This window comes from Buteo buteo, chromosome Z, assembly GCF_964188355.1.
Source record: "Buteo buteo chromosome Z, bButBut1.hap1.1, whole genome shotgun sequence".
Classification (NCBI taxonomy): Eukaryota; Metazoa; Chordata; class Aves; order Accipitriformes; family Accipitridae; genus Buteo; species Buteo buteo.
The window spans coordinates 25,855,408-25,879,079 of NC_134204.1; the positions used below are offsets into that span (position 1 = coordinate 25,855,408).

Sequence of the window (23,672 nt, forward strand, 5' to 3'; positions counted from 1 at the left end):
TGAGCATGCATTGATGATTTTGTATGCTAAGAGCTCAGTTACATTCTTACTGAAATTTAATGGGATTAAAATAAAGTACTGAGGAAGAAAAAGTATAGTTAATATAATGCTTTGTATGAATTGCATGGTTCTTCAATTTTTCTTATTCCTGTGACTTTTAAACAGTAATATACAGAGGGAGTGTGACACAAAATAGAGGAGTTGTTTAAGATAAAAGAATGAAGTAAACAGTGAATTTTGTTTGAAAGACCATGAATGTGCTTGGTTAGTATAATGAGATGATGTTTCAGAGAAGCCAAGTCTACTCTCTTCCTCGTGAGAAGAAAGAGTGAAAAGAAGGTAATACAGGTGATTTGTCTGTGGCACAAGCATCTCCAACAAACAAACAGACAGCACACAAGTACAGTAGGAGCAAAGGGATAAGGCAGAAGATACAGGGAGTGATCTTGAATATAATTTTTGGTTTGGTTTGGGTTTTTTTTCCCAGAGTTTTGGTTGATTAATGAGGTGAGAGTGAACCCCAGCACTAACACAGACAGGCAGCAGCTGTAACAGCACAGATAAGAATCCCTGCCTGTTTTTATTAATCACCCCTTCCTGTTGAGGCAACATTTCAAGGGAGACTTGCCTTCTTTGAGTTGATGGAAGTCTGGACAGTCAGCATGACAGTGGTCAACATTTGCATAAAGTTTAGAGAAAGTAGGAGACAGAAAGCCTCAGTGCAAACGGGCACAGGGCAGGAAGGCACCTCTGTGGGAACAAGTCAGGTCTGCAGTTCCGCAGGATGGAGAGTTCGACAGAAACTTGCGGCACTTCTGTGAGCAAGGCAGGTTATGTGGCAATGCTGCTATAGCTTCCTGGTAAAACCTCTGGAATTGTTTTCTGCTGTAGTGCAGTTTGTGTCAGCAAAGTGATGCTCCTAACAGTTATACGACTGACATGCTACATCTAAATTTTACAGAGGCTATTTTATCATTAGGTTAATTACATCCTCCCTCCTAAAAGGTAAAAAGACAGTGGCAAAACACAGGTCTAGCACTAGACCTAGGTAAGTAATCTGTGACATGAGCATAAAGCTCAGGCTTTGGTGGTGGCAGTGACACACTGGTGGTTTGGTGTTTGAGAGATACTGCAAAAGTCCAGGATTCGTAATCTCCCTCCTACGGCAGGAAGAACAAAGCCTGTAAAATGGGTTTTTCCCTATGATGGGCAGCAGCAGTAAGAACTGCTGAGAAAAGGAACAGTTCATGGGTTTTGGAAAAAGAAATCTGACAAACTCACTTTCCATTTTTACTTCTCTCCCTTCTCCCTATTCCCTCGACTAAGTATTAAGTGGTGTAACAACAAACTTGACATATACCAGAGGCGGTGGTTTATTGCTAGAAGTTTGAGATGGACTGTGGCCCAGTAAATATTTATTTACAGTGTACCTTTCCTTTACATGTAACGTGTAACCAAAAAAAAAAAAAAAGATGGTTCTACCCATTTTCTATGTGTGGTACAAACATTTAGGCCTTATACTGAGTAGCATACCACTGCCTTCCAAGTGTGCCTATGGATACATTCACCAGTTTGCAATTCTGATTCATACATCAACTATACTTCCAACCTGTAGGAATACGCTTAAGAGTCATAAAAAGGCAGCCACTAATCTACTGAAACCAATGCCAAAGTAGACACCAGTTGATGGTAGCAAATACTCTTAAACAGAAGTTTGTCCTGCAGAGCAGAACGTGCAAAGGCACCCACTCGCACCAGGGTCACCCTCACTGCCGAGGGCATGGCAAGAGCATTGGGCACAGACCTTGGCTGCAAATACAACCTTCTTCTTTCCTAAGAAGAGTCAGTGATGATCAAAGAACTTGCTTATTTCAAAACACACCTCCTACTTGTTCTACATGTTCTGCCACAACCCAAAATTAACAGCGTATGCCATTATCACCAGAAGTGAAAAACACCACTAGAAAACCTGAGCCAGACAGGCCTCGGATTTTGGTTAAGACATTTTGCAGTGTAGATCTGTACTGCAAATGCAACCTTTGTTTCACTTTGTTATTGGAAATGTCATACATTTTTCATGTTTTCTCGGGATTGTAATTGCACTAAAAAGTTCCTGTACCAGAAATACACTATTTTTTTTTCTCTCTGCCTGTGCTAACTTAACAGGCACTGTAGTTCTTGTACCAGAAACACAGGAGTGAAAGGGAAAAGATACACAATACAAACACATCTCTTTCGTAAGATTTATGTCAAGATAGATAATAACACAAAATAGCTAAAGGAGAAAAAAACCAAACAGCTGGCAACTCTAGTCTGGGACATGATCAGTCATCTATTTTGGGATATTTCTCCTCCCCCAGAAAAAAAAGGTTAAACTCTTCAAAATACTCATAAAGGTACTTCTAAAGTATCCAAGTTCTTCATAAACAATCTAGTTTGCTTCTGAAGTATTATATTGTTCATATACCGAAAAAGCAGATAATGGAGAAGTCATGTTTTTGATTTGAGCTTTTCCATTATCATTACCTGTCTTTTAAGTGATTGCAGGTGGAGGCTTGCTCCCTCCATGTAATGGCATTGCTACTAGCTGGCTCTAAAAGGGTAGAAGAGTGTAGTAAGGGAGCTAAGCTCTTGATATTTATGGGTTTAAATTTTTACCCTTCTTCATAGAGTGTTTTTGTCTTTTGATTAAGAGATGGAAATGTGTATGATTTGTATTTAAGCACAACTATCCTACATTACTTGAGAGCAAGATTCTTCTGTAATACCTAAACTGTTTATGTGATTTACTTTACAAAGATGTTACCTTGATATAATTATTTCCTGCTGCAACATAGCTTAGGGACAGCCATCTGTTATTAAGCAATGACAAGCAGCTTGAGAGGAGTAATGCTGGAAACCTAAATGAACTAGATAAGAATTTTTTTTTGGTGGGAACCAACCTGTACTAAAAATATTTTTTTAATGTTGGTACATACTCAAAGTTAAAACCAGACAGTGGTCAAATAAATATCCTTTAATAAAGAAAAAAAGGAATCATTTTAAAGCACCAAAACTGTGAGTATGATGTTACATTGCATGGACAAGAAGGTGAGTGCAGTACTTTTGTGTACAGGTTTACATTTCTGACTCATGATAATAAAAAACACGAAATACACAGCAATAAACTTGCATTGCAGAAAAGGTGCACTAAAGAAAAAAGCAAAAAGCAGACAGTTAAAACTTTTTTAGTTTTAGGTATTGCTAGAAATGTTGGTTTAGTTTTTTACCTTTTTTTTTTGAACATACTTGTTACTTTATAACATGGAGCATTTTTAGGCGTAGTAAATTTGCAGAGTTGTTTGCAATAAAAAATGTATTTAATATGTCCTTTTGCATATAATGGAGTTAAAGAATCTTAAAGCCAAGCACAATGTCCTAGTAGTGTTTGAGTCTACCGATAATATTGCACAAAGCTAGTGAATGGCAAATTGGTTTTCTTTTGATTATTCTTATTTATTCAACACAGGCTTAACAAAGAAGTTAGTTTCATTCAACTTCACTGGCTTCACTCATGCAAGACAACCTGCAGCAATCTGTATTTCTTAAGCTTTCATCTTATGATGATGTATTTGTATGTATTTAAGATGAAATTTAAAACATATAGCAACCACAGTAACACACTGGGAGATGTTAAGTGAGTATCCCCAATCCCCAACACCTATGTCCCAATTCAGAAATCAAAAATACTTTTCTAAATCTAAAAATTGCACCTGTCTATGGCAAACTAATTACTGAATAGGTGACAGTCTCTGGAATAAAATCTCTGCAGAATTTGGACTATACTCACCAAAACAGGCATCATCCTTTTTACTTGTTCCAAACAGACACACTACTGGTTAATAGTCTTAGATATCAGCTTTAGATAATACTCTACATCAATATTAGAAACTCAGCAGAGTAAAATTCATTGCTTGGTCATTTTCCATATTAGAGGTACATCAGAGCATTCACATTTGAGAATGGAAAGATGACCTTTTCTGTCAAATTCTGAAGCTCTGGGCCACAGAATATAGAAGACCTGAATCACAATAAAAATACATAAATGTCAGGTTGCAGATTCACCACAGTCAGAGCTGGGAGTTTCGGATTAACAGTCAAAGTGAATGGGAAGTGCAAAGAACTGTATATACAACAACCCCTCCCAAAAATATACTGGCATGCCCACCCACCCTTGACCCTTCTAAAAATCCTAATTTTAAGTATTTATGTATTAGGCAGCAATTAAATATAAATTCATTTTTTAGGAAAAATTTAAATTACAGTATATTTATAGGTTAAAAATAGCCATGGCTGTACTTTTTACAGCACTGATAGCAGTATGTTAATGTGCTAGTACACCAAAGAGCAATCTGCAGTCAAGTTTAGGATGACCTACTGTCTGTCAGCTCCAGTAGCACTGAAATCATGCAATGTGCTCTCCCAGTAAGGTGCTCCTGTTTACTCCTTGTCTTTGCCAGAAACTTTGCTTGTTCTTAACATCAATTCCATAGTGCTAAACATAACAACATATGGTCCATGCTTATGGAATCATTACCAGAAATATATCCAGATAATTTAATTACATAAGCATTACAATGAAAATAAAATCTGATTACACACATGTGAGCAAACTTGGTTTACAAATTACACTCCTGAAATTCAGTGCAACAAATGGAGTAGGGGTAACATTAACCAACAGAAGTTTCTGCCTCCTTACTAAGTTGCACCTTCAAAAATGCACCTGTCATTACTTTAATATTAAACATTACAGAATATAGTGCTTATATTCAAAATGATTCTTTACAAATAATGTAGTGAAGTATGTTGAGTTCTATCCCTGACGCAGCCACAAAAGAACACAATATATCATCATACTAATTTATTTTACAGGTGTCTGGTGTAGGATGCAAACTGTCAGATTTAAAAAAACAAAACAAAACAAAAAAAAAACCACCCCAAACCTTAAAAGTGATATTTAAGAAAAATAAAAAAGCTTTCACCTACCCTAGACAGGTAACTTAACTAACATATGAAAACACAGTGAAGTGAATAAAATAAGACTATTGGTCATTTGGAAAGGATCTGGAACATCTGTGAATGAGAGCATGAAATCATGTTGATGCAAATTCCATTTCTGATCAAAAGACTATTGCTGTTTACCTTACATTTTGGTTATTTTAGTAGAAATTGAGTATTTTGTTTCTTGTTCCCACTCATGAAAGATTTTTCAGTCCTCACATAAGCATTTGTACAATAACATTACACATTCCAACTCTTCACCTGGATCAGTTATACTATACTAAAACAGTTCTAATCAGAACAAAGAAGTTTCTAAAAGTGGAAAAAGCCTGAAAGCTAACAAACTGCTTACGATAAATGATGAGCAACAGAAAAATGCAGCAACAACAATGAAGCCCAGACACAAATGAATAATACCAATAGGTAGAAACGTCTTTTTATGGAGGCTCTCTTTCCTTGCATATGTTTGCGTGTTTTTCTGTAGTGATGCTTGCTAAGATTTCTCAAGGACCAACACAATTATCACAGCTTTTCCCAGCTACGGAGGAACCAATCTCAATGCAGGACTCATAATTTCTGTAAGTTTCTTGTAAATATACTTAAACCTTCCCCATTTGCTGCTGTAGCCATCCCACAGCAAAATTCCACATTACAGAGGACAAGAAGTTTTGTGCATTAGCCTGTACATTAATATGCACAATTTTTATATTGAAGTGCAGAATTATGTGAAATTGTGACATCTAGTGACTCATGGAGAATTAAAATCGAGGAATTTTTTTTTTAGCAGTGTGTGGGAAAAACCCATGCGCTTTCCACATTGAAGATGGCAGTTTTGAGCTGATATAAACTGCTATGCTCAGCATAACAACTACTTTTTGCGTGCACATAAAATACATTTTTGTATGAGAACTCCATTTCTATAACCTAAACTATCACAGGAATCTAAGATTTTGGCTAAATAGAAAACAGATTAAGGACAGTAATTTTTCTCAATCATGCACGCGTTTTTCAAGGCAAAGATAACAGATCATCTGGCAAACAAATCTGAAAACTGTAGTACTGTACAGCATGGAGCTATTTAGATAAATCACAACACAGTGGTAAATTGCACACACAAATGTTGTGCAAGGGGACCACTGCACCTCTACTTTAAATTACACTATTTTTCCTTGGCTTGGAATTTTGCTAGTGTCCCATATGCATAATCTAAGGAATAAAACCGCAGGCTGGAAAATAGAAAAAATGGACATAAAAGTTGCTCCATCACCACTGTTAATTTAGCACTAAGTTTCAGATGAACTGTATAATCTGAATTACCATTCTACGTCATAGTTCTGTTTTGTGCTACAGCCAAAAATTTATTTTATTACCTCGCTTTTAATGTGGTGTGTCTGGTAGTATAAACAAAGGTAGAGTAAAAATACACACAGCTTATGGTATAGGCAATGTCAAATGATTATGATGAACTTTGAAATTGCTGTTATTGCTGCATGAATACAGTATTAGACAGCTTGCAACCACACCATGTAATTCGGGGTTCAGAGAAGCAGTTTAAGAAAAAAATACTGTGTAGTTTTAGGTCCTTGAAAAGCCAGTGCCATGTGTTTCATAGACCTGATCTTGGGACAGAAAAATACAGACCTGAAGACTAATAAAGCAAAATCAATACAACTCCACAGTAACACTGCTCACAGGTGCTTTGAAAATGAATGTTCACTAACTTTATAAATAAGGCAACAAAGTTAAGGAAATGCCTGTTGATAGCAAGGGTAAAGTGACATCCTTTCAAGATGTTTGACAGAGCTTTAATTTCAGGACAGCCACAGCAAAACAACTGAAGGGTCCAAGAGCTGACGTTCCTTTAGGTTACATAGCCTATTGCTAAGGTAAGTTCTCCTATTCCTCTTTATATAAGTAAATGGCAAGACGTGAAATCTCCTGTTATAAACGTTAACACAGTACGTGTTCCATTACATGACAGCAATGCATAACTCCACTTAAAAAAACTAAATCCCCATAGTAGTTTGTCAGTCACAAGAGCAACAGTGAATGGACCACACTGCACAAATGACAGCGACTGTGTATTTCTCATACACAGACTGTGTATTTCTCACACACAGACTGTGTTGTGTATTTCTCACAAACATGTCATTCTGTAGTATGTTATGGCAGTAAAAATAAAAGGCTAGTGAAAATTCAGTTTTCCTAGAATTGTAATGGGCTGACTTTAATATCACATGGAGTTGCCAGACAGTACAAGGCTACTTGTATCTCTGTACTGACATACCTCTTAGTACTATGGTATTGTAAGAGTAGCTGCCTGCAGCCGTGAGTCATGAAGTTCAGGATTACTTCTAAGTATTCACCGCAGAGGAAGCTGTAACTCTCCTTTAAAAAAACCAAATAGTCAGGATCAAAAGGGAAGTTTTTTCCCAGCCAGTAGGCTTTTGGGTATGAAATAAAAACATTTTTGCAGCCACTAAAGGGAATAATGAAAACCAGCAAAAGAAGCATGATTTTCACAACTGAATTACCAGTATGTTTAAGTGCTTTGATCTTTTTTAAAGGTGGCTGCTTAGAGTAATCAAAAGCCATTTTAATCCAAAAGAGAAAAATAAATTTAAGTATGAAATTTCAAAATACTGCTTCTTGTAACATGATAAAAGTATAACTAACTTGGTTCAGCATAGCTAAATATGATTTTTAAAAAGCATGAAAATGTCTCATTTAAAAAGGTGTCAGACTACAAATGACCTTCTAAAAAGGTGTGCAGTATGCCTTGTAAATGTACCGTGTTGGAAGCAAACACATTCTTGAATATGTACTGAATTCCTATTTCTCATTGTGCTGTGGTCACCTGTTACTCTTCATACTGACATACACTTCTTCAAACTAAGAAGAAAAAAAGTCTTAGTTGCATGTTACTGAATTTCAGCTACTGTAGTGCAACTAGGAATTCTGCTCTCTGGAATATCACACTGCTACACAGCAAGCTTCTCTGCAAGGAGCTATTTAGTTGGATTTTCAAGCAGATGATATATTCAGTGCAGTGAAGAGGACATTTTATAGCTGGTTTGATGTCTTGGCTGAATCCCAAAGTTACTCTAACAGCAAGTATTCTCCCAACTCAAAATGCCCGCCTCACTTAACTGGCCACATATTACTAACGCAAATATAAAAAGTGCTTAAGAATCGGGCATTCTTGATTATATAAAATGCACATCTAAACAAATTCGCTTTCTGCCCAAACCAGATTTTTTTGAACAAATTAAAGAAAAAAAGTGACCCGAAAATTAACATTTCAGGCCATTTTTCCCATGTACTGAATCATTTGCCAAAGAAAGCCTCCTGTGGAATTGATGGTCATAACTGCTGGCTCTGAATATTCAGAAATGAAGAGGAAAAGTAATCTTCAACTGGGGTTTCTTTTCTCACATCAGTGGCTGTGAATCACCTGTTTGGGAAAAAAGAAAAAGGAACATCTGAAAAGCTAAACAGCTGTACAAATACTCCATGATCAACGTTATCAGCCAATTCCAACATGCAATACTGAGCAGCATCTTCAAAAGCCTGTATTCTCTTTGCTCCCAGGGTAATGACACACTAACTCTGGAGCCAGGACACACAGAGTATGACCAGGTCTTTTTTTGCCTTCTGGTATTGCTGGCAGTGAACATATACTTGGAAGAGTCCCAAAATACTGGATTAAATACAGACACCAAAGGCTAGCTTCTTATCTGTTACTTTGTCCACCACTCCCAGGAACCCAGGTTTCGCATTACTTATAGTGCTTTTAATGTACTATAAGTGATTTATGTGTGCACACACACACGCTTGGCATACTTCTGATAACCAGTAATCTTCTGATTTTTCATACAGAAGTTACTGCCTCTGTGTACTGCTTGTTCAGCTGTACTTCCAATCCATAAAATGCCTCAACATTTTTGTACGTGGTTTAGATTGTCCATAAGAAAGGAACTGCTCTTAAAAAAGTTAGTCATAACTGTATGTAGAAGTTAACTCATAAAGCAGGTAATACAAGAGATTACTAGATCTCCTGCAGGAATTATTTACTATTAGTTTGTCTTCAAACTTCAATAATTAATAAAACCACTTCAGTAGACATTGTTAATACTCCTTGCATATACATTAAGACACTTTTTGGCACTTGAAAAACATCATTATATCAGATTTAGCCTTCAGTCCTAAGGGCAAATGATTGCATTACATTTAGCCTATAAGGATGTACATGTATTAAGCATAGCTCATAACATACGTGCCAATATCCTTTTGTATACCTGTTTTCAACCTAAAATCTCTATGCAGCTGGTTTTTGTATGTGCAGAGCTTACAGTTAAAAATCAGTAGGTCAGTCTTAAAGCATGGTATTAAATGGATAACCTTATAATAAAAAATACTATTCTGCAATTTCTACAATAGACTTTAAGCAGATCTGACTCATGTAATAAATTCTGGGTAACCAGTCTTATATGTTCAAGCAAGCACACTCATCTACATGAAAAAGTATTTATTCAACTGAATTTCACAAGGGCTTTGTCTCAATCTCTGTTCTCCAAGATTATTTCACACAGTTCCATAGCAGGGGCCCGTTTTTACTTTCTGAACTGTTAGCTATTTTGTACAACTGTTTTTCAATCAAATCTGTACTACCGGTTAAATAGTCTCATCTCATAAACCCAGGATTTTTTCATAACAAAATATGACATTGGTAAGAGAAAGCAGTTCTCAGATGTGTGAAGAACTCCAAGGAGCACACACTCAGAACTCTGACGCTGCATCCTGCTCTAAGTCCAAGTGATTTCATGGGACCTCAGCATTTGACAGGCTTGCATCCCTAAAAGGGGAAGATGCCATAATTGTAGACTTTTAAAAAGGGGACAACAGCCAGTGCACTACAGGTACTGCATGGCAGTGATTTTCAACCTGCACTCTGAACTGCTTCTATGGAGCTGCAAAAAATACCAGAGGAAAACGTGTATTTATATTGCATGGCAATGTACACGTAAGACTTCTAAGAGGATACCCTTCCAGTGGAAAATGTTTAGAAGGTCCACCAACTAGGTTAAAAAAATTTTGAAGTTACTCTTGGAAAATTCCTTCCTTTTTTTTTTTTTAAAAATGACCCATAGTATTAAAGTGTATTCTTGCTAAAAATTGCAAACAAGATCCCAAAGACTAAGTTACACAAATCAAATCACAAAGTTTAAATTTGCTCAGTTATCTAGGAAATGAGAATAATTGCACTGAGAAAGCCAAGTCAATTCCAAGACATGTCTTTTCTTATAGCTGTCACCTGATTTCTAAAGGGCTGTGGTAGCGGAATTTTTCAGTATGCAAGTATAGAAAAAAGTTACATCCAAACGAAATTATCTTCACTTTGAGTTTCAGCAAGAAAATCCACTCCTGGATTTTCAGCTCCAAAACTAGCAGTACATTTGGTATGGAATAGAAGGAACATGCCATAATTAAACATTATTAAATCATTAGTGTGGCCAATGGCTAGTTCATGAGGAAATAAAGGCAACGTTTATTTTCCTTTTTAAAAATCAACAATAATATTATTATTATTGTTATTATAATAATAAAATAGCATAACAATGGAACAGTTTGAGACACAGTATTTCATAATCACAACAACATTCAGCAGATGATGGGCTAAGTCACCATCACTTTTTTAAACGGCTGTAGCGCTTTTATCAATAGCCACTGTCCTGCTACGGTAATAACTAACCAGGGTAGAAATGCCTGATTGTAAACACCCAAAAAGGTTATCTTTTTTCTACTGCTAGCTGTGTTGCAAGGATTATAAATACTTATCTTCCATATTCTTGAAATAGGCTTCGATTTCTAAACAGATTTTTAAAGTCTTTACAGATTGTCATACCTCTCTTTTCTCCAAATTTTAAGTTCAGTGGGAACTTTAACTGAGACTTAAGTTCATCCACATGCCAGTAGCAGAAAAATACCACCACAGAAGAATAGTGCTGTATGCTGTTGTTGTAATCAAGAATCCATTTGTGCTATTGATGCAGCCATAATTTTGAAAACTAATCTCTTCCCAATTTCTGCATTGTCCTGAAATCATTAATTTCATCCGCTGAAGTCTAGTATCTGCACTTTCAGGCACTGTAGCTTAGTATAATGGAAGTTCATGGGATTCATAGGAGTAGCAGAAGTATAAATTATATTTGTATATTTACTGTTTACAGCCTGGAAATTCAATTAAGTCAGAGAGTTTACAGATTGAAAACAAGCTATCAAAGAGTCAGTCACACAGGGTAACCAATGAGATTTCAGTGTGTTCAGCAGTCAAATCTAACTGCCCTTCACTTGAAGCTATTCAGTCTGAAATGATAAATGTGCTAAATTTTTGCAAGGCCAGAAGTAATTAGAAAATAAGTACAAAATGTGTCCAAGAGTGATTGTGCTGTTTTATTCCTTAGAAGCTTCTTAAAGCTTTTTGGTAAGCTGCAAAGGGTACCTTCAAATTTACTAAATAAAACAGAGGTTTTTATAGGAGTAGACCTGTCAATATTCAGCAAAAGTATTCAAACAATAAAAGGCTAAGATGTTGCCTAAAAAAAGTTTTCCTTACTATAAACCTTAATTCTTGGAAAAGTCAGTAATACTAAATTCATACGTGCCTGTTTTACCAGTTTAGTAACATTCATACTAAGTCTCCTAGAACGCACAACCTGAGGCTTAGCTGCTATTGTTATACGAAAAGTGTTGAAGAAATATTATTTTTTTTAAATGTAGGTTAATTACAGGTTAATTTTCCCAGTCTGTGCAAGGCAAACTCTCCTCTTCATCCTCCGATTCAGGTGATGCTTCCTTAATTCGTCGCAATGCTTCATGGATGCTCCTTGTCAGAGGGTCAGTATCAGGCAGAATTGTAAATGATTCTCTCAAAACATCTTTCTGCACTTTCTTCAGTTTCACCCCTTTCCTGATCTGTGCCAAGATGTTATTGCTATCATCTTCATCAGGAAAAGGAGGGAGACTTCTCTGCTCAACTTTCCTTAAGTGAAAGCTGCCACGTTTCAAGGAAGCCAGCACTTCATCCATCGGGGAACTCACTGCAGTAAATCAAAAGACCTTCAACATTATTTTTACTAAATTTTATCAGTCTTCATTTATATTTCCTACAGACCAAAAAGTAGCCACGTACTATTAATGTGACAGTGCCTACCATAAGTATAATGGTAGCTCCAATACTGTTTCAGTCTCCAAGTTTATCTTCCCTATTACCAGGTCAAAACTGGTTTATACAGACAATTATAATTTCTGAAACCACTTAACCTCCTATCAGGCAGGTAGTAAAACTCTTTGAACAAGATGGCTTTTCTGTTTGCAGTCAGAAAAATCAAAATAGCTGCAATGAATCTGACACAATGAAAGTGTTTATTACATTATCTTTCTTGACTTTGAAACTCAGGTAGTGAGTACGTATCTTAAGTATTGGACTGTGCAATCCATTATCAGCACTTGCATTTTGTGGCTGATTATACCTACTATATGACTATTACTACATGTCAGTGAGGGAAGCAGCAGTATAGTCAACTGCAACAGCATGCACTTTCCTGCTTCTCTGGATTCATGTATGTAGTAGCACCTAGTCACAGCATGCCTATATAAATTCCCTTCCTTTATAATTAATGAAAACAGAGAAGTAAGAGTTAATACTTTATCACAAAATCCTTCCTTTATCACCAATTTGAAACTAGTTCTCTGCAAAGTCAGGCTTTGGCTCTTTGAAGAGCTACAAGGAGGTAAGATCTCTATCCCAGAGAATGCGTCATAATAAAAGTACAACAGTTTGAAATAGCTTGCATACACTAGCACGTATCAATCAACAGATGAGTATCTCCATTTCTTTTTTGTATATTGTAGAATACATTTTAAAAACCTGGTTTGCATTTAGGAGTCAGCTTTGTCCATCAGACTAATGGCCCAGACAGTTGGAATAGACACAAAGAAAAGAGAGAAATAAAAGAATAATACAGGACTGCACATTTTAAGGAGGAAGGAAGGATTGTAAGACACTCATCTGTCATACAGAGACAAATTTCTGAAGCCACTTAGAGACTTGGAACATCTTGGGGAATGCAGAGCAGCAGGTAGAGTGCTGCTGCAGACATTAACAATACTCTTAAGAGGGAGGATGGAATTTGATTTTATATTTGTCATTTTGTGATGTATATCAAATTGCACACACAATATCTGCTTTATATAAAATTGCAAGATAAAATGGGTATCAAAAAACTAAACAATAGGACTACAGAAAACCAAACATGGAGCATAGCAGCATCAAAATTGATAATGAACTTAAGACACTTTACCTGTGACCTGCAGGATTCATAGGAGCTTAAGAATTCTCTAACTATTCAGTTGCTTCAAAGGTTTTCAGTCATTTAAAGACAATTCTAGAGGAAACACTCTTGTTTCTGTCTGATTGATGAAGACAGTTCTAATTTTGATTTTATCTAGATGAGGGAAAATGTCAATGGAGGGATGTTTTCTGTAGTTGTAATTGACAGAGCCACATAGAATTTTTAATAAAATATTACAGCCATATTACAGCAGTATGAATCAAGGCCCAACTCAAGGTACTTTTTCTCAGTGACTTCCAGGAAAATAGCTCAGCTGAGCACTTCTGAAAATCCCATCTCTGATTTTCGAATAAAACCTTTGCTCCAATATAGCATGTTTCACCGAAACACCAGGATTATTTTGTTCAATCATTGCTGCCATTCTTCCCATTTTACATATGGGATAAAGGATAAACAGTCAAGAACAAGTAGCACAGAATCAACAAGTTGTAACAGATCCCCCAGCTCAGCTCTGTGCTCTACTCATTCTCTTCAGTTTCCAAAGAAGTTTTTGATCTTTCAACTATTTATTAACACGCTTTGCTGAATTATTACAGATTTAATTTCCAGTTACAGTTAAACTTACATATTCTTACTCAGCTCTGAAAAGTACTTGAAGGTTTGTGGATTTTTGTATTAAAATTTGAAGAAACCTTGAAGAAAGCATTCTCAAGGTTTCCTATGTCCCAAGACAAGTTTTAATTCTACTAGGTCAGAAATTATGTAAAATTCTGTTATTAAAAAAACACCACACCCTCAGGTAAAGCATGTAGTATTTGCAGTGCTGGCTGTAAACTAGATAGGAAAATATTCTTTTAGACAACATTTAGCTCCATTTTCTAGCTAGTCTAACGTGGTATATCTTAGATACAGTTTCACAAGTGTTTTCTGTCTAACTGAACGAGTATACCACATGCTATTGTATAGGTCCTAAAATTTGAGTTGGCAACGTTTGTCAGCTGAAAAGGATTTAACAACTTTCCCATTAATAATTATAAATGAATCATCACAGCATACACTTTTCTATAGAGCAATTCAAAAGAGGAACTGATGTGCATTACAATTGAATGCACAGAAATGAAAACATTACCTTTCCTCCTCTGTAAACCCTCTAGATCACCGGTCTTCTTAAGCTTCTTCTTGGCACTGACTAACTGACTGCTGTCAAACAGATGTGCTGGCGGGATACCAGAAGAGTGCTGGACTCCCTTCTCCTCACTCTGACGTTTAACAAAGCTGTCGCTTTTCTCTAAGGATTTGGTGGCATCTTCCTTGGAGGGCAAAGGCGGAGGCGGAGGTGGAAGTGGTGGAGGCAAAGGGGGTGGAAGTGGTACTACAGTAACAGTCTCCGGTTGAAGCTCATTACTGCTGAGTGAAGAAGTACTAACATGAGGCAGTTCAGAGGTAACACCATTGGGAGGTAACGAGATGTCTTGAACTTGTTCTAAGCTTGTGGATTCCTGCACTTTCAAAGGCTGAACTGCATTTTCCGATTCTACCTCTTCACTTTTCTCGTGAATTTGTATGGTTGCTGGCAAAGATTGAGGCTGATTGACACAGGACACTGAGCTGGCTGCACATTTTCTTCTGGCGTGAGTCAGCCGTAGTCTGGTTGATTTAAGTATTACTTGCCCAGGGTACCGCTAAAGTGAATAAGTTATTGACAATTAGATAAGTACATGCAACACACTATTCTAGATTCTAAGTACCTGTCATTAGGGTTTGCCTTTCTGACAAGCAGAATTCATCTGCTATTTTCATTCATTTTGCTCTGGATGTAAAAACAAAACAAATATATCCTCACCTTTATGCAAAAAATGATCAGTTTTCTTAATTTTTATTCTTGGTTAAGCAGCAATTTACACGTGATTGGTCTAGTCAGGGATATACATGGGTTAGAATTAGGATTTCACTAAGAACCAGATTGTACATTCAAAACTGTTTTTTCTGGAAATTAAAATTCTAAATTCCCTCTTGCTTTCCTTTTCTAAAAGTGGTCAATGGCTCCCATCCTCTCTGACCTAATACACTGGCCTTAGATGTGAATCATACTGCTTAAAAACGTATCTCTTGAAAACATCAAGTATTTTGAGACTTCCTGAAGTATTTTTTATTTAGTTCTTAAATTTGCTGCCTCAATATCTGTCTTTTCATATTACTTTGATCTGTAGCCATTTTTATGCAAAAATTTAAACTGCTTCTGAAAGACAGGTCTAATACATTTTACACAAATGTGGTAGGCCTAGAGCAAGACATCATAACAATATAAACATGCCTATACGTAAAGTCAGTTCATTAACAGTTGCTGGTTAAAGTAAGTAAATTTGCTTTAATTTACAGAAGCTATGCAATTCAAAAGCCTTGCACAACAAAGATATGATAAACAGTGTACTGCTGAGCAAGACAGCTTTCCAGTAAAGAAACTTCTCATACCTGTATTTTTTTATGTATTCAGCAAAACAAAAAAAAAGTCCTCGCCAATTAATACAGTCTCTGTTTTCTCACACTTTCACCCCTTTACTTACTCTCTCCGCTTCATTCCACCTTCTATCCATTTTCTGATACTTCCATTGTAATAGGAAGGGGCAGGTACTGGCAGGTGTTCTAGCAACCAGTAGTAGTGGGGGTGTGTCAGATGGTAATGCTCTTTGTGGGAAATACCATTTAGATTGTACTTCTTTTAGGAACATTTGCTAAGTGTCTTGTCACAAGGTATAGATGTAAGAGTGAAAAGAAGCTTATTACGGCACTGGGAATGCAATGGCCAGAGGAATTCGTTACCGCCAATGCTGTATTTTGTTGTAAATTTTCCAAAGAACAGTTAACTGCACAATGAAAAACAATAGCTAATAAGATAGTCTAGCCCTGGAATGGGTGAAAATGTCTTTTGCAAAAGAAACTGGTGGAAAAGAACAACTTTTCCTCTGTTACCTGTTTAAATGTGCGAAGTCTGTCCAGTGTTTTCTGTCGTTCCTGACTAACCCAGGAGCTCTTTCGTTCCTCTTCATCTTGTAATTGATCTCGCTTCTGAGAAAATATATGGAAAACATGTAAATATTATATCCAATGCTATGTTTAGCATTATTAAAAAAACTGAATTAAAATAACTCTTCTGCTAATTTTTAAGTATTACCTAACAATCTACTTCTCAAATAAACACATTTCTGAACTTCAAAACTTGACCTTTGTCTTCCCCTTAAAAAATATTATACATTTCATGTTTTATAATCTCAAAGAAACGCAAAGCTCAGTAAAGAAAGATTTCAATCTGGAATTGGAACACTTAACTTGCTACCTTGGAAGATGAGAAAGAACTAGAGACGTGACAGAATATTATACTGAAAATGCCCCCTTAAACTATAAACAGTACAAATTAGCCAGACAGCAAACCAGTATCCATTTTCTCTCATTCCAAGAACAAAATGACAGTCCAAATTGCAAGGTTGCCCATTTAAAACAAGTCATAATAGTACTTTCACAGTGCAAGAAATCACGGAACTCAGTGCCACCCAGTATTGAATCTAATATTGAGCAAGTTAAGTCAACATTTTCATTATAATTTACAACAGTAAATGAAAGTTTTGTGTTTAATTAACTTATGCTGTCATTATTTAATCCAGCTTGATTTTCTGTAATCTTACTTCAATAAAGGTTTGAAGTTCTTCCCTGCAACTAAGACAGTTGTATTTTTTTCTTGTTTAGAGATCTTAACCTCCGTGAAAACACACATTTGGATCCACCTCCTTTAACTAGTCATCCATTTTCACAAAACTTCAGCAAAGTTACTACATCTTTGAAACAAAACACCACTCTTCAGTCAAATTTATTGAAAGTGGATGCTAGTTACCAGATGGCAGAAGTTCAGAAGTTATCAGGAAAAGTGACAGAACAGCTGACTGTAAGGAAAAAACCTTGAGCAGAAACAGCAGCCTTCATTCTTAAATGACTCACAGCATTTAGTATGACTTTTAAGAGCTCATCTTCATCATCATAATTAAAAATTCTGATCACTTCTGTGAACTTTTATTGTCATTCGGTCAACACAAAAGTAGTGTCTGCCTGCCTGTCATTTTCAGAAGTCAGCTAGTGGCCTGGTGTCCTTCAAAAAGAGCCAACTCCTGTGATTCGGAAGTAAGTAAGTATAGATGCATTAGGGAGAGGAAGAGGAGAACATGTCTGAAAAATTAAGGACAGGAAACAGGAAAAGGTGAAGAGTAATAGAAGCACATGGTGAAAAGAAAAGAAAATAACAGAGCAATGCAGCAAAGAAGTTAAAACAGAAGCATAAAGAAAAGATTATAGCAGGAAGAAAGGAAGGTTCTACCACCACACTTGCATGTTACATATGCAATCAGGTCAAAATTTACCTGAAACAGTCTCAAACTCAAGGGATTTTTTTGTTTGTTTGCTGTTTTTTTTGTTTGGTTTATTTTTTTAAAAAAAAAGGAATAGTGAAAATGCAATTGTTATTTGATTTCAGGTTTGGACAACCTTGAGTTTATCTTTTCAAAATTCTTTATGAAAAAGAGTGGCAGAAAACCTATTTTTCAATAACAGTACAAATTTTCAGTCACATTATTAACATAAAAAAGAAAAAAAATAGCATAAAAGGCAAGTGGGCAACTCTGTGAAATAAATAACTAAAAAGCCCTGTAATGTTTGAGAGACAAGAAAGTCCTTCAGCTTTGTCAAGTCTTATTTTTAAGAATGATAAAGGGACTACAATCCATACAGCAAATTGCTTTGCCTTATTGTAAAAACTGGGGGAAAAAAAGTTGCTTAAAGAGTATGCCAATAAGTACTGTCTTTCACAACTAGCCTTTTCATAAAATAAATTATGCAGCTGACTTCCTGGACAAATGTATCGATGTTAAAAATGTATAAGGATGAAATAGAATCACCTTCACTAATCTAATTGAAGCCTGAATTGAAGAGACTTGGATTTCAATGCATCTTTGTCAGTGATCTTTATTAAATATTGGTACTATATATGTGCTCCCAAGACCTATCCCAGAATTTGAATATTCTTTAAGATAAAGTCTGTTATGTTCAGCACAAGAGTTAGACTAGCTAGCCTATTCTCTGCGATGAGACTGTGCAGAGAATTGTGGAGCACACAACTGAAACTACATCTTTATACAACACAATTCAAGTGATTTCTTTTGTAGGAAGAAGAAAATAACAAACAAGCTTATTAAGATTCAAGAATAAATGTGTATGGTTTCCTCACTCATCTCAGCATATCTGACACTGTACTTGAAGATGTCCAGAATCATCTACATGCACCTGATAACAAACTGCATGCAACCTAACCCTACCAGTAATCACTTAGACTGTGAACCTAACATTAAAGAGTTGTTTTATTTGCTTGTGTTCAATGTCATCCTAACACAGCTATATACTCCCCCTTACCAGCATAATATGATACAGAGATCCATGGTGCAAAGGTCAGGGATACACACCATCTTTTCTAAAACAGCTATCACTCTGAATACTCTCCTAATTAATGTATAATGAGGAATGCAAGCTATTAACTAAACACTAAACCCAACAGCAGAAAACTCAAACTTACTAGCTGAACAGTATGGTGCATTTTATATTCCTCCTCACTCTGGTGACGCTGCTGGATCTTTTCATTATGCTTTGCAATACAGATCTCCTGTAGAGACATAAAATGTTATCTTTAAAATATGTATTATCTATTTACAGGGTATAATGTCATATTTAGCAAATAGCACTAAGAATTAGAAAAATAAGAATTACAAAGCCTATCTCAGACAAGCTAATTTAACCAAGCTAATTTAACTTACAGTAAAACCATAAAATGAAAACAAAACCAAGCCAGACAAACCCAAATCTATTACTTTTAACTGCCAAAAGTATATACACAAGTAACAGCTGCTTGAAAAGTCTGTTCTACGATACCAGTACAGCAGTGGCAACAAACACCAATTTGTCAAATACTTCATAAAACCCTTGTGTAACTCCATGTATTTGTATACATGGATAATAACTAATTCTCAAATATACTACATATTCCTGTTTATGCAACTAGACAGCTTCCCATTTACAAGTGTCAGTTCATCTTTTGCATGTACAATCTGCAAGCACAAACATTAATAAAGTTGTTACAATTTTATGCATGCACAAGCAGGTTCATTTATTATACCAAGTTCACGTCTGTAACGTCTGGTTTAAAAACAAGCATTTATTACATTGCCTGCAAATAAGAACAGGTTAAAAAAAACCCCAAAATAAACAGGCCATGTTACAATAAATAGATGACAAGAAACAGGACGACACTCAAACTTCAGGTAGATAATATAAAAAGAACTGATTTAAGTATCAGTTACAAAGAAAAGGCACGTGCAGGAATTTAAGAGTAGCAACAAGACAGACAAGTTCATAGGACAATACTGAGGGCCAGGAAACCAGGCAGTATGGGCAATCAAATTAGGCTTGGTACAAGCACCACAAGAACCAGAACCGTCAGATGTGTATGTAGTTAAACAGATCTTAGGCTGTGTAAGAGGGAGCGGTGTTCGGAAGTAGTTCGGAGTGTGACTAGCTATAATACCGAAGCAGGGGGCTTCTCAGGCATCAGTCAGCTTGACTTACTGGGTAGAGCCAGACAGGAGCTTTGCCACTGGAGGCATTGCTTGCGGCAGCTGAAGGACTTACCAGCCACCAAGTAAGATACTACAGTAGTGGCAGAAAGACACACAAAAAAAGAGGGGAGGGATAAAAGAAGCCCACAGTTTTGGACACTTGGAAATGCAGATAAAGTTACTTTCTTCTACAAGCTGACTATGGACATACGGTGATCACATAAAAAGGTAGCCAGCGTTCCTGTATAGGACAGAAAACCATGCTGTCTTGAATGCTTCTAAATAGTAAAACCATCAATGTTGGTGCCTTATACAGGTAACCAACAAGAGCATAAGTTTCTGTGGAAATAGTGTCCCAGCTTCATGGGAAGCTTATATATATATAGCTAAACACTGCTGGGTTTTATGTTTGTTTGTGGTGATTTTTTCCCTGATGAAAAGAGTTTTTAATACAGCTAGAAAAGTTAATTCATTTAATTTGTAACTGCAAAATGCAAAATGTAAATGCAAAATGCACCTCATTTCTGCGTTTCAAAGACACAGCAATAGCTTCAGAACATTACTAGAGAATCTGAAAGACTTGTAATACTACTACTGATGTACCTTTATAGTTTATTCTCTGTGTGTTAAGTTTGATTAAAAGTCTTCTAAAATAACAAGGAATGTATGTTACAAGATATAAAAAAGTACTATAAAATAATGAGAAAACGTATGTTAAGTTTGGTTTGGGTTTTTTGACATGTCTTTCATGAAACACTTTCTCTTTAGCATCAGTATTTAAATCTTTCTGATTAAGAAATGAACGATATTTTAAGGATGTAAAGGGGACAAACCAGACCAAAACATATTTGGTGCTGACTTTACACTAATAAACAACCTACTTTAATGCAATTACATCTCTATGACTTGAAATAATAAAAGACTAGGAGGGGCTGAAAACATGTTGCAGCACAGGATTAGAAATCTGAATCATCTTAACTAATTACAGAAATGGTTAAAAAAAAAAAAAAGGTTGCAATTTCATAGGGACAAATGTAGGGTTCTACTTGTAGACAAGATTAAATAACTGCAAAGGATGAAGAAAAAAACCACCCAGGTAGCAGCATTAAAGAAAATTATCTGGGTGATTATGGCAGATGACAAGTTGAACATAAACCAACAAACTCTGGCAAAAAAAAGAAAACATCATAATTGGGTGTATGAGCAGGAATACAGCCTGCTACACATGTGAAGTAGTCCTTCCTTCTCAGCACTGCGAAAGCAGGATCATTATGTCCAGTGAGAGTCACCCTTCAAGACAGATGTTGACCAACTGTATAGAATTGAGAGAGCATCAAGGAATAACGTTCATGTCTTTTAATCATCTGGCTGGTTTCACAGTATCAAACTGTACTACTAAAGTGACAAAAAGGGAGAGCTGAGGAACCCTTTCAACCCTCATAACTGGATAAGCTACCATGTTTAAGACTAGTAACATGTAATATACGTAAAAGAGATCTGCATTAGCATTATATTTAACTAGTTCCAGTCAGCCTTGCTTTTAGATTGAAAAGCATCCCAATTAAAAGGTTAGCTTCTCATTTAGTAAGCTCAGTATGCGCAGAAACCATATTTTACTATAACTGTCCTGTGTAGTTATGCTCTTATGTTGTTGTTGTAATAATAATAATAATATGAAAGCATATAACAATAATAATAACAACAACAATAATAATATGAAAGCATACCAAGTAACCCAATGGCAGCTGTCACTGCATCTATGTAACACCTGCTTTGGCATGGGCTACGCTTTAAACTCTGGGCTTGCAAAGTAGCAAAGGTGCCCTATTAAATGGACACAACAGCACATGAGGAAGCTTCCCAGATCAAAGCACACATTAGGAACATACCCTGAACAGCTTCACCAATCAGTTGCTTCTCCCAGTCTGCTCGTGATAAGGAGTACCCTTCCTGGATGTAAAATAATTCAGTTTCTTCACAACTCTACTTTTCCAAAGATATTTTTCTAGACACCTTCTTCACCATCTTTTTTACCTTGACTCTTTGCTGTAAATCTAGTTCCCTAATAAAACAGCTGCTTGTTCCACATGATAACCTAATTAATACTACTGTGCAGCCAGCAGGGGGTAGACTGGGATAACAATAGGGATACCCTGCATGAAAAATCTTTGAAACTAGCTTTCAAGAAATAAAAAAAATAGTGAGACTGCTAATAAAATCTTATTTTTTAATAACTAACTCACTGTCATCAACAAAAAGGAACATCAGGAAATGACTGCTTAACAAAGGCAAATAGGTTTGTATAAAAAAAATAGGAGAATAAGCGTTTATACTCATGGAAGTACAGCAAAAGAACATCAACCTCTGTAAAACCATAAATTTAAAAAACGCTGGCTCAGTGATTCAGAATCAAAAAATGAGGTTTGTAACAAAACTTTAACAAAAGTTTCTAAATAAAGGTTTGGTAGAATTATTTGACAACATCATTAAAAAATAAAAGCTTCAACTGCAAAAACAGGGAAGGAATTTCTGAAAAATAAATGGAGACTACAGTCATCAAATTTTATATTACATATAGTCTTATTCTACACAGAGTAATTGATTCCCTTTCACTGCATTACCTCCTTAACAGAGAAGATTTTCAAATACCCAGATGATGAAACAACCTCCTCTGAAAAATAAAAACTAATGCTAGAGAATAATTTCCTATTCTCTTCTTAATCATAGTATCTGCTGCTAGAAAGGAGGCATTCTCCTAAGGGAATCTTCAGTTGCCAAAAACCTAATAATGAGCTAGGACTGTAATTTCTAACTGTATCACAAGACTGTGATATACACCACTTAATGCACAGCTTGCTTTTTGTTTTCAACTACAGGACAAGGTTAAAAAAAAAAAAAATACAAAAGAGAAAGGAAAAAAAAACCCCACCAAAACCTCACCAACCACTCCAAAACAGAGCACTTGTTTACAGGTCTGTTTTAAGATACTTTGCTGAAACAAGCGTTTCATCTGAAAAGCATTAAGCAGACTCTCATCTCAGTTCAACAATAAATGTTTCTTAATTGAGAGAGACAGACAGACTTTGAGAAAGATATTTACCACATAGTACATGTGCTTTCCAAATGCACCCTCAAAAACTCAATTCTTTTCTCCACTTAACGTTCAGCCATCACTACGCTCATTTTCACCATTTAGAGTCTGCTTTTGCATCCCATCTGTACCTTTGTTCTGCATACTTAACTTAAATTGCAAACTCTGAAGAGCCAGAACCCTTTTTTCCTCCCTGTTTTGTAAAGTACCACAACCCTCGTCAGGCACTATAAATAGTGTTCATTAACAATGTTTTGCAGTATCTCTAGAATTGTCACTCAAGATACAAAGCTTGTTTATGTTTGAATCAAAGTCACAAGAGTCTTGATTTTCAGGTATTACCAGTAAGCTTAGTAAGGCTCTGCATTACTCAGCAGTAATAAGAGCAGCTACAGTAAATACCTCTGACATAAATATCCCTCAGAACAGCTACGTTCTTTTCTGCCCGAGTGCTGCAAAATGGCACACAACAACAGTTTCTGCCTATTCTTTTTGCTCAAATAAAGATCTTTTGTTTCCCCCTCCAAGTTTAAATACACA

At 36.0% G+C, this 23,672-nt stretch overlaps 2 protein-coding genes across 5 annotated transcripts in view; one reads left to right on the forward strand and one right to left on the reverse strand.

Moving 5' to 3' along the window:
• The window catches only part of HOMER1 (homer scaffold protein 1), a 118,540-nt gene extending 99,997 nt beyond the window's left edge, over positions 1-18,543 (forward strand). The window contains exon 9 of the mRNA XM_075020552.1: positions 17,136-18,543. Within this exon, the coding sequence (XP_074876653.1) occupies positions 17,136-17,144 (9 nt within the window). The 3' untranslated portion in view covers positions 17,145-18,543. The remainder of the gene's footprint in view (positions 1-17,135) is intronic.
• The window catches only part of JMY (junction mediating and regulatory protein, p53 cofactor), a 73,928-nt gene continuing 53,257 nt past the window's right edge, over positions 3,002-23,672 (reverse strand). Inside the window, exons 7-11 of one of the 4 annotated variants that reach the window (XM_075020547.1) lie at positions 19,006-19,092; positions 16,365-16,460; positions 14,524-15,076; positions 11,830-12,140; positions 3,002-8,494 (exon numbers count right to left, since the gene is read on the reverse strand). In XM_075020547.1, coding sequence (XP_074876648.1) covers positions 11,833-12,140; positions 14,524-15,076; positions 16,365-16,460; positions 19,006-19,092 — 1,044 coding nt within the window. In that variant the 3' untranslated portion in view covers positions 3,002-8,494; positions 11,830-11,832. Of the gene's footprint in view, positions 12,160-13,403; positions 13,548-14,523; positions 15,077-16,364; positions 16,461-19,005; positions 19,093-23,672 lie in introns of all 4 variants that reach the window. The other 3 variants (XR_012648976.1, XM_075020550.1, XM_075020549.1) reach the window with 3 other exon arrangements.